At 40.8% G+C, this 14,835-nt stretch overlaps 1 protein-coding gene across 2 annotated transcripts in view; it reads right to left on the minus strand.

The window, feature by feature from the left end:
* The window catches only part of EFEMP1 (EGF containing fibulin extracellular matrix protein 1), a 64,270-nt gene extending 52,409 nt beyond the window's left edge, over nt 1-11,861 (minus strand). Inside the window, exons 1-4 of one of the 2 annotated variants that reach the window (XM_028516378.1) lie at nt 11,739-11,861; nt 10,390-10,477; nt 5,993-6,041; nt 5,416-5,829 (exon numbers count right to left, since the gene is read on the minus strand). In XM_028516378.1, the coding sequence (XP_028372179.1) occupies nt 5,416-5,829; nt 5,993-6,041; nt 10,390-10,473 (547 nt within the window). In that variant the 5' untranslated portion in view covers nt 10,474-10,477; nt 11,739-11,861. Of the gene's footprint in view, nt 1-5,415; nt 5,830-5,992; nt 6,042-10,389; nt 10,480-11,738 lie in introns of both variants that reach the window. The other variant, XM_036027986.1, reaches the window with a different exon arrangement.
* Between the last annotated feature and the right edge of the window lie 2,974 nt (nt 11,862-14,835).

The following is a 14,835-nucleotide window of genomic DNA, read 5'->3' on the forward strand; positions in this document are numbered from 1 at the left end:
TGTGGGATTGTTAGAACACAGATTGCTGAGCCCTATCCCCAGAATTTCTGATTCAGTAGGTCTGATGAGCCTCGGGATTTTGTATTTATATGTTATCGGATGATGCCAATGCCTCTAGCCTGGGACCACACTTTAGGAATCATTAAGCTAGGCAGTTATGTAGCACAGTCTCTGGTTGAAGAGTGATCATACTGATATCTTCCATGCTTCTATCTCCAGTAGCTGTCTTCAATTGTTATGAAGGAATTTTAAGGACACTTTCTGACTATGTATGAACCAGAAACGTATACATATTGTTCACAAGTGTACATTAAAAATGAGTCTTAAGTTAACTAGAAATTTAATGACTACAGTTTTGGAAAGTTAAGTTACAAAACACTGCTATATTTTTCAAGAGGAAATCAATCATTTCTATTATACTGCATTGGCTTATTTAAAAAGTAATTAACCTTTCCCTATAAACTTAACTCCTATTTATTGATGTGGCTTTAGAAAATTTTTAAATATTCAAAGGTAATATTACAGTTCTTCATTGTTAATATGAAGAACTGTAAGCAGGCTAAATACGCATTTTACTTTCTGCTTGATGTATTTCTTTTCTGTTAATATGATAATTTACTCGATTATAGTCTTCCTTTTGCAAAATATCTATTTTCTGAGATCAAAGGTTTTTTTTGGGGGGGGGGCTGCTATATAATTATATGTAACAAAAATTAGGCATTTCCTCACAAACTAACAAAAGCAAGCAGAGACCCTAAGGACATTAGTGAGGATCAACAAAAGGGTGGTGTTTGGAAGGTGTTTGGTAATGACAATGCCCGGTATGCTAAGCCACTTGAATGCACTATAATTTGTAAATCCTCTTCTGGATATGAGATCATTTAAGTTTCAAATGAAAGGAGTCAAAGAAAGATGTCTCTATCATCTGAACATCTGCACGTGTTAGTTCAAGTTTCTTTTTTAAAGGAGATGTATAGGTAATAACTCTTTTTCAAAATAATGTTTTAGTTATCCTTATGTTTATAAAGAAATGTGTGGGAAATAATAGATGGCTCCCAACAGTGTAAGTTTTTCTAGCCGAGTATAAATTTTTGTTCCTTTAGGGTTTATAAAAGGTATTTTTAAAAAGATTTTTAGCTGTTCCTGTGCCATAGGTAAAAAAGATAAAAACAAAATAAAATCATTGAAACTATAGTTAAAATTTTTTTAAATAAAAACTTTGGCAGACAAAACTTTACAGTTGAAGCATGGTATTAAATTTGACTGTGTGGTAAAAACCTTTCCTTGCAGTAATGTGGCGAGATGAGCTAACAATGGTGTGACAGTGACAGGCATCTCAGTAGCAGGTGCGGATGTCTAGGGACCCTCCACATGCAGTCTAGGACAGTGTGGAAACCAGCTCATTGACAGACTGGCCAGTGGGATCCTGCCAACTTGAAAGAAAGGCTCTGTCCGGGTATGTAAAAGTCAATGAAGGTTAGACTTTGAAAGTTTAAAACAAATAATAAAAAAAAAACAGTCCCAATGATAAACAATGCCTTAACCTGAGGGGAAATAAAAGGCTCTAATATTTGAAGTTTCTCAGTCTTGGCTATGAGGTGCAGGAGACTTGGTTATTGGGGGCTGTGCTGGGGTCGTCACCATTCCATTTGCCCAGGACTGAGGCATTTCCAGGGTTGTGGGGCTTTCAGTTTTCAAAACCAGAACTGTCTCGGATAGACAAGGATGTTTGCAAACCCTAGGTTATGCTTTCACATTTCTTACATTATATAATACAAGCCAGGCACTGCATTGTGGGTTTGGCTCCGCAATCAGCTTCATTAAGCATTTGTATTGAGTTTATTTTTTGATGGCACAGTTTCTTTAGCAAGTTAGTAATGATACCTATAAATCCTGAATGCATTTAGTAATGGCTTAATTACCAGTTATAGAAAATACCCTATGTTTAATTTTACAAAAGTTCAATTACATGAACAAATTCCTTCAAAATGGGCAATCAATGCTTGCTCTTGTCAGTTCCCAAATGGTGTTTTGTTCTTATGAGAATGGGCCTCTTAGAAAGTTATATGTGATTTAAAAAATCCTTTCTCAGCTTGACTTAGTGATCTCTAACTTCATTTCTGTTGAGGGAGATTTCACAGAGACGATGCACTAAAGATGTAGAAAAATAAAGTGAGTCATCGGTGGGTTACAGTGTATTTCCCATTCATCCAACTTGCTTTTGGGCCAGATGAATATTTGTTGTCTTTGAGGCTGATGATAGCTCATGGAGAAACTATTAATTTATAAAACTTTGTTTACACATGACTCCACATATGTAACACTGATACGATCTTCATGTAAATTTATAACTATCACCTATCATTTGAAATTCTCGGTGTGAGTGGCTTCCCCAGCGTTACACTACGTTAACAAAAATTACCCAAAGAAAAAAGTGCTCACTATGAATTGATATATGGATGCTATGTTGCATTTTAAACCCCTTGTTTTTGCATAAAATTGAAAATCTCTGGAAAAATTCAAGAAAAGGAGTAAAAGGATCACATTTTCACTAAATGTTAAAACACAGAGAGCTGGTTAAATACATATTAATAAAGGAGAATATATTTAAAAATATATAGTGGCACTTAAAGTATTAGGTGCCATTTATGATTGTTAATAGTGGATTTAAAGGCACAGTTGACTTTAACACTGAAATACAGTACAGATTTCAGCCATTACATAAAGATGTCCTCAGCTTTAGTTTATGTAATAAACTGTACCTGATGAAAAATATATGTGGAAAAAAGAAATGATTTTAATACAAATATGACACCTGCAGTCATTCGTTTATTCTGGTCCAGTGGCCGTGGTAAATGTGTTTGGATTATTGGGCCCAAGTATTCAACATTTAAAAGGAAGTGGAGATCTTATTAAAACAGAAGGCTCCTCAAACTCCACAATGATGTCAGTAACTGAGGTCTTTGGAGCACATTATTGTTTTAAGCAGAGGTCCCCACAATTTCACATTGGTTATAAAACATGATTTTGTGCTGCTGGCCTGGAATGAGAATGTCATGCATCTGTAGGCAATTAGAAGAAGCTGGACTGCACGTTCGATCCGCTCAGTAATACACAGGCATAAGTGTGACTTATGTTAGTCAGATTTCCTAGACAGATTATCCTGTTATTATTATGTGAAAGAACCCCCTTTTATCAACAATTAAGTAAATCCACATTTGTGGGCACTCTGTAAAATTGTGAGGTGGGAAGAAATCCAATTTAAGCCTTAAGTCATCCAAAACACTTTTTAACATTGCTTCCAATGATACAGACTGCCCCGCACCAAGGTTTAGAAATTGGCTGAATTATGCAGAACAGTTGTGTGCAATCAATAGGTACATATATAACATCTACAATAAGCAAGACATTTAACAGTTTTAGCTTATAACTATAAAATTTTCCCAAAAGAATTACAAATGTTTTAATATGTGAAAAGTAACTTGCTTTGTAAGATAGTCTGAATATTTTTAAGAAATAGTAAACAGGATTTCATTGTTATTATTCACATTTTACAATACAGTTTCTACCAGTGCTTATTGTAAGTAACCAATGAATGTTTAAGTCCTGAATATATTTTATTCTAGAACTTTTTTACTCGGTTATAGGCATCATTCTTGAATTCCTCAATTGTCAATGATGGACCATAAACTACTTTGAGAAATAAGCCATCCATTTAATTGTTTTTTTCCTCCTAAGTACCAGTAAAATAAACACCTGAAGTGTAAAAATTAATTCAGTATAAAAAGTCCTACATTAAAAATTTCATTAAAACATGTCAGTTTCAGGAAACGTACCACCAAACCCTCCAATATAATTATATATTTCAATAACAATTAAAAATTGGTATCTTAAAAACAATCAAGAAGTTTTATCAATATTCACTCAAATGCATATACAAAGTAACCTCAGGAAGTTATCTCCTTGACATAATCCTTAAACTAAATATCAGAATATCAAGCAGATGCTGAGGCATTCATCATCAATATTGGAATTCGGACGCATGACAGTAACATGAAACAGATGCTGATATGATGGGCTCTCTGAAAAGTGACACCATCACAGCATGGGTTAGCTCTTGTTGTGGGGCACTTAAAATGTGAACACAAATATAAAATAATAAAAGTCAGAGCATGATAGGTTTTCTTACTTCACTTATAAGCCATCTAAAATCTACTATCTTGTATGCAGAAGATACAACTCAACACTGGCGAATAAGGGGCAGCAGCCCAGGGGACCAGAAGATGCTTTTGCACTTAATGCAGCCGCTAGGGGATCCCACTTGAACCCCTCAGTGTTTGAGGGAGGAAGGCGCTCTCTTCCTCACCCATGAGCAGGCAGAAGGGAAGAACTCCTGGGCCCTTCCATGGACCAATGTGTCCCAGGCATTGCGGTATGATACAGGGTCTCCTCAGTCAACTCTGTTGTGAAAAAGGAGTCTGGGACACCTATGGCTTATCTCAGCAACAGCCTCCACATCAGACGGGTCTGGGAGGGATTGTTAAGTGGGAAGAGGGAAACAGGATGCCTTAGCACAGTCCAGTTAGCTAATACCCTACATGTCTTCCAAGCCCAAGATTCTTACTGTGTTGCTAGCATGAGTCTATAGCTGTTTCTAGAATACACAGTGATGTGTACTCTTTGTGAAAATAAACAGAAAAACTCAGGCAGATGGTGCCATGGTGCAAGTGATGTGAGTGAAATGTGTTCAAATGAGAGTTTTAGAAGACATAATATGAAGGGGTGAGACTGCCCTCCCTTAAAGGTATGGAGAAGCAGGAGCCCCATTTCTTTAGTCCACAATAAGGAAAAATTGTCAGAGGTAAGTTCAATGGAGAGAGAGCTTGAGAAACCAAAAGGGAATATTTATGGAGTAGCTCGACAGAACAGTTTCATCTTCCCATGAATAACTCCAACTGCTGCTTTGGACAGCTGTGACTCTGGCCCTGCCCACCTGGGCTGGAAGGCTGGCTCTGCACTCACTGCCTGTATGACCCCTGGTTCTAAAACTTGGCTGCAAAACGTGGCTGCACACTGGAACCACGGGGGGAGCTTTAAAAGTAATGACACCGGGAACCCACCCCTGAGATTGTTATTTAATTGGGCTGGGGTGTAGCTCGGACAGAGAGGAGTTTTGAAGGCTCCCAAGTGACTCTGACTATGTGCACCTAAGGTTGAGAACCACAGTTTCCTCATCGGTAAAATGATGCATATGTGGGCAGCAACTTCCTTTTAGGATTAGTGTGATGACAAAACGTGATAATGCAGGCAAAGCATTTAGCGCAATGTCTGGCACATGTGGGAAGCTGTCAAAAATTTGCAAGTTGTTATTTTCACCACAAGGTTGGACGCGTTAGTATAAGAAGTCATGCTTACCTTGGCAGATGTTATGCTCACTCTGCTCATAGCCTGTTGCACACTGGATCCGGTGAGAAGGGTTGGAGGGAACGCGCTGAGGATCTGCTGGGTTCCGCCGGATGACAAAATTATTGCGGCTGGTCTGTACTTCTGGGCCTGCGACTGCAGCAGCACTGACGATATAACCAGCCCCAGGCACTGCCGCACTGGTTGCCATGCCGCTGGCTGCCATGCCCCCAGCTGTAACTGAGGAGGATGCGGCTGCATTTGCAGCTGCACCTATATTTTCAGCTGCTGGTGTTTCTTGCTGAGGTTGTTCATTATTGACTATAATCTGGGCTGTTTTAGGAAGGCAGAGGTATCCTCCATAGTGGTTGACGCATTTCATTCCACCTTTGCAGGCATCTGGGACAATGTCACATTCATCAATATCTGCGGTCAGTAATAACAGAAGTCAGGAATCTTCTTAGGGGGGAAACTGAACATGTACATATAGGCTCATGCCTTTTTGGTGTAATACAAACCAGACAGGAAGAGTGACACGAGGTAACACAGAAAGCTATGTTCAGATGGGGGTTCTTTGAAGTTGGCTCACCTTTGCACTGCTGTCTTACAGGATCCCACTCGTATCCATCTGTGCATTGCTGTGAAGAGAACATCAGGGTGGGCCCAGGAGACAGTTAGTTAGTGTATCCAGTCCCTGGCAAGTAATTCTAAAAGCTTCATTATTATGGCAACAATCTTTGTCCTAGAGTCCCAGATAGATGATGAGGTGAGTGGTTTTATATTATCTAGCTTTTCTTTTTTTTTTTTAAAGACAAATCTGAACATTGTGCTATTTCAGGTGTCCCTTCTCAATCACCAGCTGGCTCAACTCTGCTGTTGTGTGTGGTAGAGTTGCCCATGACCATCTTGGAATTCTTCCTTGCCTTGATACTAATCTCCCATCTCTCTGACTGCTCTGCTGTTTTTTGCTTTATTTGCTTCTTCTCCTACATTGTAAATTGCCATCCCCCACCCCGCAAAAGAAAATATTTTCAACGGAGTTCTTTTTTTCAGCCCTTGATTCTTCCTTCTCTCCCTAAGTCCTTTTAGAGCAGACCAGAGCCTGGCTTTCCGTATTATTCCTATTTAGCTGAGTCCAGAGCCTCCCTCACACGCTGGCTTGCCTCCTCACTTCAGTTCCCATAGCTCCTGTTGTTTGCTCACTGGCTGAATCATCTGTCAAGGACCTTCTCACACAAGGTACCATCCTACTCCCTGGGAATCCTAGTCCCTGAACTCAAGCAGCTTATAGGCCAGAAGAGGAGACAGATGGGTAGACAAGCTGGAGCAACATGTTAGGTGCTACGACACCAGTACGTATGTAGAAAAAGTGGTGGATTCTGACCAGGGATGTGGGTAGGCTAAACAGAGTGGAAGGAAATGCCCTATGGGGGAGACCACAAGTGAATGAGGACTTACAAGATAAAAATCGTTTAAGAGTGCAGGAGCTGTAGGTAGTCTTGGGTGGGTAGGGATGAGGTTAGAGAGGTAGGTAGGGCTAAATCTGGGAAGCTTTTCTTTAGGACAGATGGGAACTGAATTCTTACTGAAGCTCAGTGAATCTCAGACTGATATGGTTAAAAATCACCACGGTGCTTGTTAAAATGCAGGTTCCTGGTTCCACCCAAAAGATAGAATTCTGGGTAGGAAGCCTGGAATCTGAATTCCTAACAAGCATCCCAGGTGATTCTGATACAGTTCATGGACGAACTTCTTTCTATTTTACTTTATTTGATATTTTATTGAATTTGTTGCAGTGACATTGGTTAATAAAATTACATAGGTTTCAGATATACAATTCTATAATACACCATCTCTATATCATACTGTGTGTTCACCAGTCGAGGAGGCTCGACCCCAGGTCGAGACTCCTTCCACCACCATTCATTCTCCCTGTACCCTCTTCTACATCCCCGACTCTCCTCTCCTTCTAATAGTCACCATACTATTGTCTGCCTGTGAGTTTTTGGTTTTTTGCTTAATCCCTTCACCTTTTTCATCCGGCCCCCTACCCCTCTCCTTTAACAGCTGTCAGTCTGTTCTCTATCTGTGAGTCTATTTTTATTTTGTTTGTTATTTTGTTCATTAGATTCCAAATGTAAGTGAAATCATATGGTGTTTGTTTTTCTGTAATTGGCTTATTTCACTTAGCATGAGCTACTTCTTGAGTAAAGAAGTAAGATACAGGAAGTACAGAGTAAACAAAAAATAAACAAATTTCTTTGATAGAGCTGAGAGTTGCTTATGCACACAACAGTCACTTGGCGAGTGGCCAGCTGAATGCAGACAGAGGGGTCAATGTAGATATCTTACTGATATCTGAAACCTCACAGGGTAAACAGTAAACTCTATCTCTTAAATTCATTCTTCCTAGTTTCCCAACACTGTTCAAGGCACTACCACCATTCTCAGGATGCAGGATTACAGTTTTGACATCAGCATTGACTTTCGCAATTATTTTCCTTCAGTTCTGCTGACTTTGTGTTCACTTCTATATCTACCAATTAGCATAAGCCCTCCTGGCCTCATGAGTAGGCAAGGCTCCTTAGCTGGTCCCCTTATCTCTACATGGCTGCACACAGCCTCCAAGGCAACCTTTCTTGCTCTGTTGGCACCACTGTTCCTCCATCCAGGAGATCAGTCTCAGTGGCCTGCGGCCCTCTAATCTCCCATTGCCGTCATCTCCAGTTCTCCCTACTACTCAGCTCCAGCCCATCTGACCTTGTCACCTTGTGGACTTGTCTTGGTTGTTTTTACTTCTAGACTTTGATTATGCCACTTTTTCTTTTTTTTATTTTCTGATTCAGGTGCCTCTTCAGCCTTTCCAGATTAATCCAAAATCAGTACTTCCTTCAAGAACCAGCCCACAGTTCTAGCTCCTCCAATATGCCAGCACTAACATTAATTATCTCCTTGCTTTTCTACTGTTTTAGCAACTTGAATAATCTGTATAATAATATTATTTGTACTTGCTTAGGAACTTTGTAGTTCTCAACAGTATCTTCCCAGGGTAAATTCCCTGAGGTTAAGGTCTGAATTTTCTTAGTAAACAAATAAGCTCTTTTGAGAGCAATGAGAACTGCTTGGGCACATGGCAGATACCTGGCAAGCAAACAACTGAACGGACCCGTCTTTGATACAGAGGGGAATGCTATATTGTGGATACAAGCCCGTTCTTCTGAAAAGTTTCTTCCAATGATAGTTCACTTGAATAATCTGTGTGCTCATAGAAAAGACTTCAAGTTTGTTTTAGGTATTTAGTTCCAGTACCTTTAACATGGATCTACTATTATACAAGCCTAGAGTGAATTAAGCTTAACCACTTGCTGTGTAGCCTTAAGCAAGTGAGTTATTCAGTCAGACCTTCAATTCTACACTAAGTAAAAGGAACTTGTTGCTACTTACCTCATGCTTTGCTGTGAGAATGAAAGGAGATAATGTCTCCACAGTGGGATATTAAAAAAATAGTTACATCTTGTCCTTTAACCATGACTCATTAGGCACACACAATTTGAGAGAGAATAGACCTAATCTTAGCAAAATGTTGGATCTGGGACATCTGTTGTCATAATAGTGAACCTTAGTAAGTAGTTTTAAAATGATAGTGTTTAATCCACAGGGAACTTTCTCTGCTAAAGATGAATAAGATTTAGGTGATTAGCAAAGGGAAGGGGTTATAAAATAAGCAATTATAAAAGCAATAAAATCTTTTATTAGATGAATATAAAAGTGGGTCGCTAATTTAATTTTACCTCCCTGAGAAGGTAGTAAGTTTGGCCTGAATAACAAAACATTTTCATTTGAAGATAAACAACGCATGTATTCATTTTCTCTTCAGCAGAGGAAGCAATTACATTTAGCATTAAGTTAACAAAGTGTTTATATTAAACACTATTTGATTTAGAGTTGATCTAAACAACAACAAGGAACATTTGCCAGATGGATACCTAACATTCTAGGGATCATATTGCACCAAAAAAGTGAGATGATGTTTATTATCAGTAATTGACATTAGCTCACTTTTGAGTTTTATTTTTAAAAATGTTTCACATTCTTTTAAGTAGGATTACTTAATTTTAAATTGGAAACAAGTAAAAAAACATGTCTTTCATTCTCTGATCCAGGACAAATAGCATTTTCCTCATAACACTGATTAAAGAGCAGAAAACACAAAACAGAGGTGCAAACCCACCAGAAGTGCCCTCTGTTCTCACCACCTCCATTCCTGGCAGTGGGGGAGTCAGATGATGTTTTCGGTAGTTTAGTAAACACTGGTTATACCCATGTGATTAACTAATTAATCAAATATTATTTGGATATATGATATATTAATTAGAAAATGCAAAATCAAGTTTCACACAATGCATTTGGAAACCACTTGAGCAAATACCATGTCCTGGCAACACATTAAAGTGTACCTCAAGGGCATTTATATGAGTTATCAGTCATACTATAAATGAATATTAGCCTTTAGAAACTCAGGAAAGGCCACTTACCTGAGAACAGAAGCTGCATGCACAGATGAGGCAAAGTGCTTTTGTGGTGTTTAACTTTCTTTTTTGACTTGAGTCCTACTCTGCAGGTTTTGGTTTAATCTGCATGTATACAGGAATCCAGGTTTTCCAATTCCTTATCCTCATTAATTTATTGAATGTGTTGGAAATAGGTAGTTTACTTTGGTTTTTGTTATGAAAGGGGTTTCCTTTTTTGGGCCTTACAGAAATCATTACATTTTGGTCCCCATCTCAACTAGTGACCTAAATGAACGTTTGAAAGTACCACTGGCAATTTACAAGGAATCTTAAACGTACACCATGCCAACGCGTTGTTTAACTTATTGCCCTCTACAGGGTGCAGCCTGCACACCTAGGCAGAAGGGGATAAAGTCCCCCTTGTGTCACAGGATCCCGCTGAACCACACTTATCTCAGATTCCATCACCCCTTACCGTGTACGTGATGGTTTCCTCGGTGTCTTGTGACTTGACCAGTGCCAGAGTCAGCATGGTTAGGAAAAGGGTTTTCAACATCATGAATCTCAAAGAAAACACAGGACAAACTGATGCTTAGGACCAGCTGCGGGATAAATAACAGAACTTTAGCTGTAAAGTAACGAGCGAGGAAGGGAGGGTGGCGGAAGCTGAGGCTCTACCACAACCAACTCCCAATACACTTTCTCATCTCCCCTCCCCCTCCTCAACCTTCCCCGCGGCCAAACGAGGCACCGAAGTCAGCAACAGGGCTGCAGAGTTACATTTCATTTCACTCCATCTGGCTGTGCTCAACATATGTAAAGGTATACAGCGTATACCTTTTATACTGCACCTACACAACAGGCTCCAGAACGGGGCGGAAGGGAAAGAATAGAGGGTAATTAATTTCAAAAGAGATGGTGCTATTTATTTATTTATTTATTTATTTAGCGAGAGTGGAGGTGGGGCAGCAAATCTCCTCTTTCCTTGAACATTAAAGCTTTCCTCTATAAGCTCACCTCCAGCTAGTTGAGTTCTTTGCGCAGCTCAGTAGAAATACTTGCAAACCAGTATGAATTACCTTGGCCTCAAACTTAAAAAGTGAAAATAAAATACCAAAACAAACCTGGGGGGAGGTGGGGAGGTATCTCCTCCCAGTTCTAGAATACCTGCCCCTCAGAGCTCCTTCCCGCATCCCCAGCACAAACTCTCCAAGTGCTATTTCCATGCTGTTCTCTGCGCGCAGCTTTGTTTAAAAGAATCAGGTTGCGTGGAGGAGCGTCTGATTCCCTTGTGCCTTATTAGTCCCTCGGTCTCTGGTATGCTACCTTCAGGACTGGGGCTGCCTAGGGCCGGAACCCGGGGACCACACTGAAGCCGAGGTACCAGTTTCGAGGTGGCCAGCCTGGAGCCCCCAGGAAAGCGAGGTCCCTTTTTTTAACAGTAGGCTAGCTGGTGGGAGTTTCGGGAGCTGCTCAGTGCTCCAGCTTCTAACCAGCTCCTTTGGAATCCAGGTGCGTCTTAAATCTCTCACATTGGCCCCTTGAGATTTTCAAAACCACGTTTATGGGCAAAACCCTGTCTGATGATTGTTTGCGCGCACACACATGCCCACACAAACAGATGTCACCCTGGTACTCGCACATGCTGACAGATCGCATTCCGAGACCGCACACCTCCACCTCCCTCTCTGCCTGAGACATCCTGCACAGGCTGGGGCAGTTCTCGGGTACACTGCACCCCTCAGGCCACCCCAGTTACTCGCCGGCGTGCGGCCCGGGGTGCACTGGGCACAACGGTGTGACCCCCGCGTCGGGGGCTCCTACCTGCGCGGCCGTGCTGCGCTCCGGACCCAGGCAGCGAGGGGAGAGCGCAGGGGAGGGCAGCCCCGTGGGTCTCAACTGGCGAGATCTGGCAGCTGCTGCAGCGGCAGGAGGCTGGAGGAGGAGGAGAAAGGGAGGGAAAGGGGAGGGCAAAGGGGGGCGGAGGAGAGGGCTGAAGGAGGCGTGTGGGCTGAGCCAAGAGCTGCTAGCCCCGCGGGAGAGCACGCTGCGCTGCGGGGCTGAGCCGCGCCCCTCTGCCGGGTCTCCCTCCGCCACACCGCCTGACCTTTTATGCCAGCCTGTCTTCCCCAGTTCCAAGACATGCAAAACCCCAGGCCGTAGATGGCACATTTGGGATAAGCTATGGGGTTTGAATCAGCCTGGGGATGCCCGGCCACCCAGGCAATTTCTGGTGCTTGTGGAGGGAAAAAATATCTCTGGAGGAGAGCTTCTAAGAGTCCTGGGAAACTGCTTAACCCACGTCCCCCATTAGTGAATTAAAAATAAAAATTCCCACTCAGAGAACCGATTCTTTTGACTTTTCTTTCAAATGCTTTTTATTTGTTTGGAGTGAAGGAGGGTCTGTTTCCTCAAATGTAGCAAAAGGATAATCCATTCATCAAATATTTGTAACCTACTATGTTCCAGGTGTTGGGAATTGCCCAAATGGAACTCAGGCTAACAAAGTTGTGAGGTGGGGTTTGTTTTGGTCTCTCAAGCCTCCCTTTTTTATGGACCCCTTTCCTCACATACTGCCTTTCTTCTCTCCACCGGTTCACTTGTGGGAGTGCCCAATACTGGTCATTCAAAGTTGGGTATTTCACTCTCACCTTTCATACTAATGGTGGAATTTCAAGAATCTGGAGAGAAAAAATTTTTCTTGGCTTCTTCAAATCATACCACAAAGTTTGAAGTTAGCTCTTGAAGCATTCAGCTCTAAAATCAGATTAATAGTTTGCTTCTAAGCAAACTGTTGTGTCTTCCAAGAAGTGAAGAACCAAAATGCAATTTCATCAACACGACAATGTGTAAACTGAAGGCATTAACTGAGGGCTTTGACCCAGAGCTGGAGGCAGAGGGTGGGAGGTGGAGGTACTGTTCCTTTTCCTTTTCTGCTGCAGGGAAGGTGGTAGATAGTGCAAGAGACAGGCAGTCAGGTGGAAGCCTCTCTTCTCTCCTTATCTTTGGAGTATGCAGTAGATTGCCACACCTTGCCAGCCTGGTTGCAAGCCACACAATATTGGGCAAGATCAGAGGAGCTCCACGACCCTGAACCTTACTTGAGTTATGTGGGGTTTTGCTAATAGTACTGACGGTTTTCACTACCAAAATTCGAGTAAGTTTGTATGCCTAGTCATTAATGAGCTCTAAACTTAAAAAATATGGATCTTAAATTTTATACAGTAAAAAGATCTGTCCAGACATTTTTAAAATTTCTTTTGAATTCTTTCTACCTATTCTCAATCCTTTCTTCAGAAATAGTGGGTTAAAGCTGCCAGATTTCTATCTCCAGCCTGCAACTCTTCCCATATACCCAACTGCTGACTTCTTATCTTCATCTGTACACCTGCTGGACATTCAGATTTGTAGAAGCCTGCTGATTCTCACCCTCTCTCCCAACCTACTCTCTCCACCTGCTTCACCATCTCAATTAAAAGCAGTTTCACCTTTCTGTTTGTTCAGGTCCAGTATCATGGAGTCATCCCTTCATTTCTTTTTCTCACACACACTGCATTCAATTCTCCAGAAAATTTTGTTGGCCTTATCTTCAAAATATATCCAGAATTGGGCCCTTCTCATCAATTCTTTTGTGAGCAACATGATCTAAGCCACCATGACCTTCCACTTGGATTATGACAACAGCCTCCTACTAGGTCTCCCTGCTTATACCCATGTTCCTCTGCAATCTTTTCTTGGCATGAGTTCTATAAATGGGATTCTGGAGTATGTGTTCTTTTGTGTTGGTTTTCTTCACTTAGGATGTTTTGAAATGCATCCTTGCTGTTATATGTATCAGAAGTTCATTCCTTTTGGTTGCCAGATAGTATTCCATTATAGGGCATACCCTAATTTGTTTATCTCTTCACCTGTTGATGGATATTTAGATTGTTTCTGAATAAAGCTGTCATGGAAATTCACATAGAAACCTTTGTATAGATATGTTTTCTGTTCTTTAGGTAAATACTTAGGAGTAGAACTGCTAGGCCATGTGGTAGGGGTATGTTTATTCTCATAAGAAAGTGTCAAACTGTTTCTCAAAGTAAGTACTATTTTATTTTCTTGTCAGCAATGTGTGAGATTCCATTTGCTCCACATCCTTGCAATACCTAGTATTGTCATTCATAATGGTAGCCATTATTTGGGATATGTAAGTGGCATCTTACTGAGGTTTTAGTTTGCATTTCTCTGATGGGTAGTGATATTGAGCCTTTTTAATGTGTTATTGTCCACTAATAGATCTTCTTTTGTGAAGAGTCCTTTTAAATCTTTAAATCATTTCTTTATTGTTTTTTTGGTCTTACTAGTAGTTGTAATGGTTTTTAAAACATAGTCTTCCTGTAAGTCCTTTGTCAGACATATGTATATTTTTGAATACTTTCTCCCAGTGTTTACCTTGTCTCTTCATTTTCTTAATGTTGTCTCTTAGAGCAAGCATTTTTAAATTCAATGAACTTTAATTTATTATTATTTTTTTTAATTTTGTTTTGTCCTTTTTATGTACTATTTAAAAAATCTTATCTTGGGCAAATCTTTTGTGCTCTCTAAGCTTTAGCTCCTGCCTGGCTGGTGTGGCTCAGTGGACTGAGTGCCAGACTGCAAATTAAGGGGCGCAGATTGGATTCCCAGTCTGGACACAGGCCTGGGTTGTGGGCCAGGCTCCCAGTAGGGGGCACGTGAGAGGCAACCACATAATGGTGTTTCTCTTCCTCTCTTTCTCCCTTCTTTCCCCACTCTCTAAATAAATAAATAAATGAATAAATAAAACCTTAAACTTTACTTCCTGTTTCTGAAGAAGAGGGAAGATATCACTCTCTGCTTTTTAAGGTTGTGAGAACTGAGTGAGACACTCATGGCAAATATCCAGTACATGTGAATTATT

The sequence above is a fragment of the Phyllostomus discolor genome, chromosome 6 (assembly GCF_004126475.2).
Source record: "Phyllostomus discolor isolate MPI-MPIP mPhyDis1 chromosome 6, mPhyDis1.pri.v3, whole genome shotgun sequence".
Classification (NCBI taxonomy): Eukaryota; Metazoa; Chordata; class Mammalia; order Chiroptera; family Phyllostomidae; genus Phyllostomus; species Phyllostomus discolor.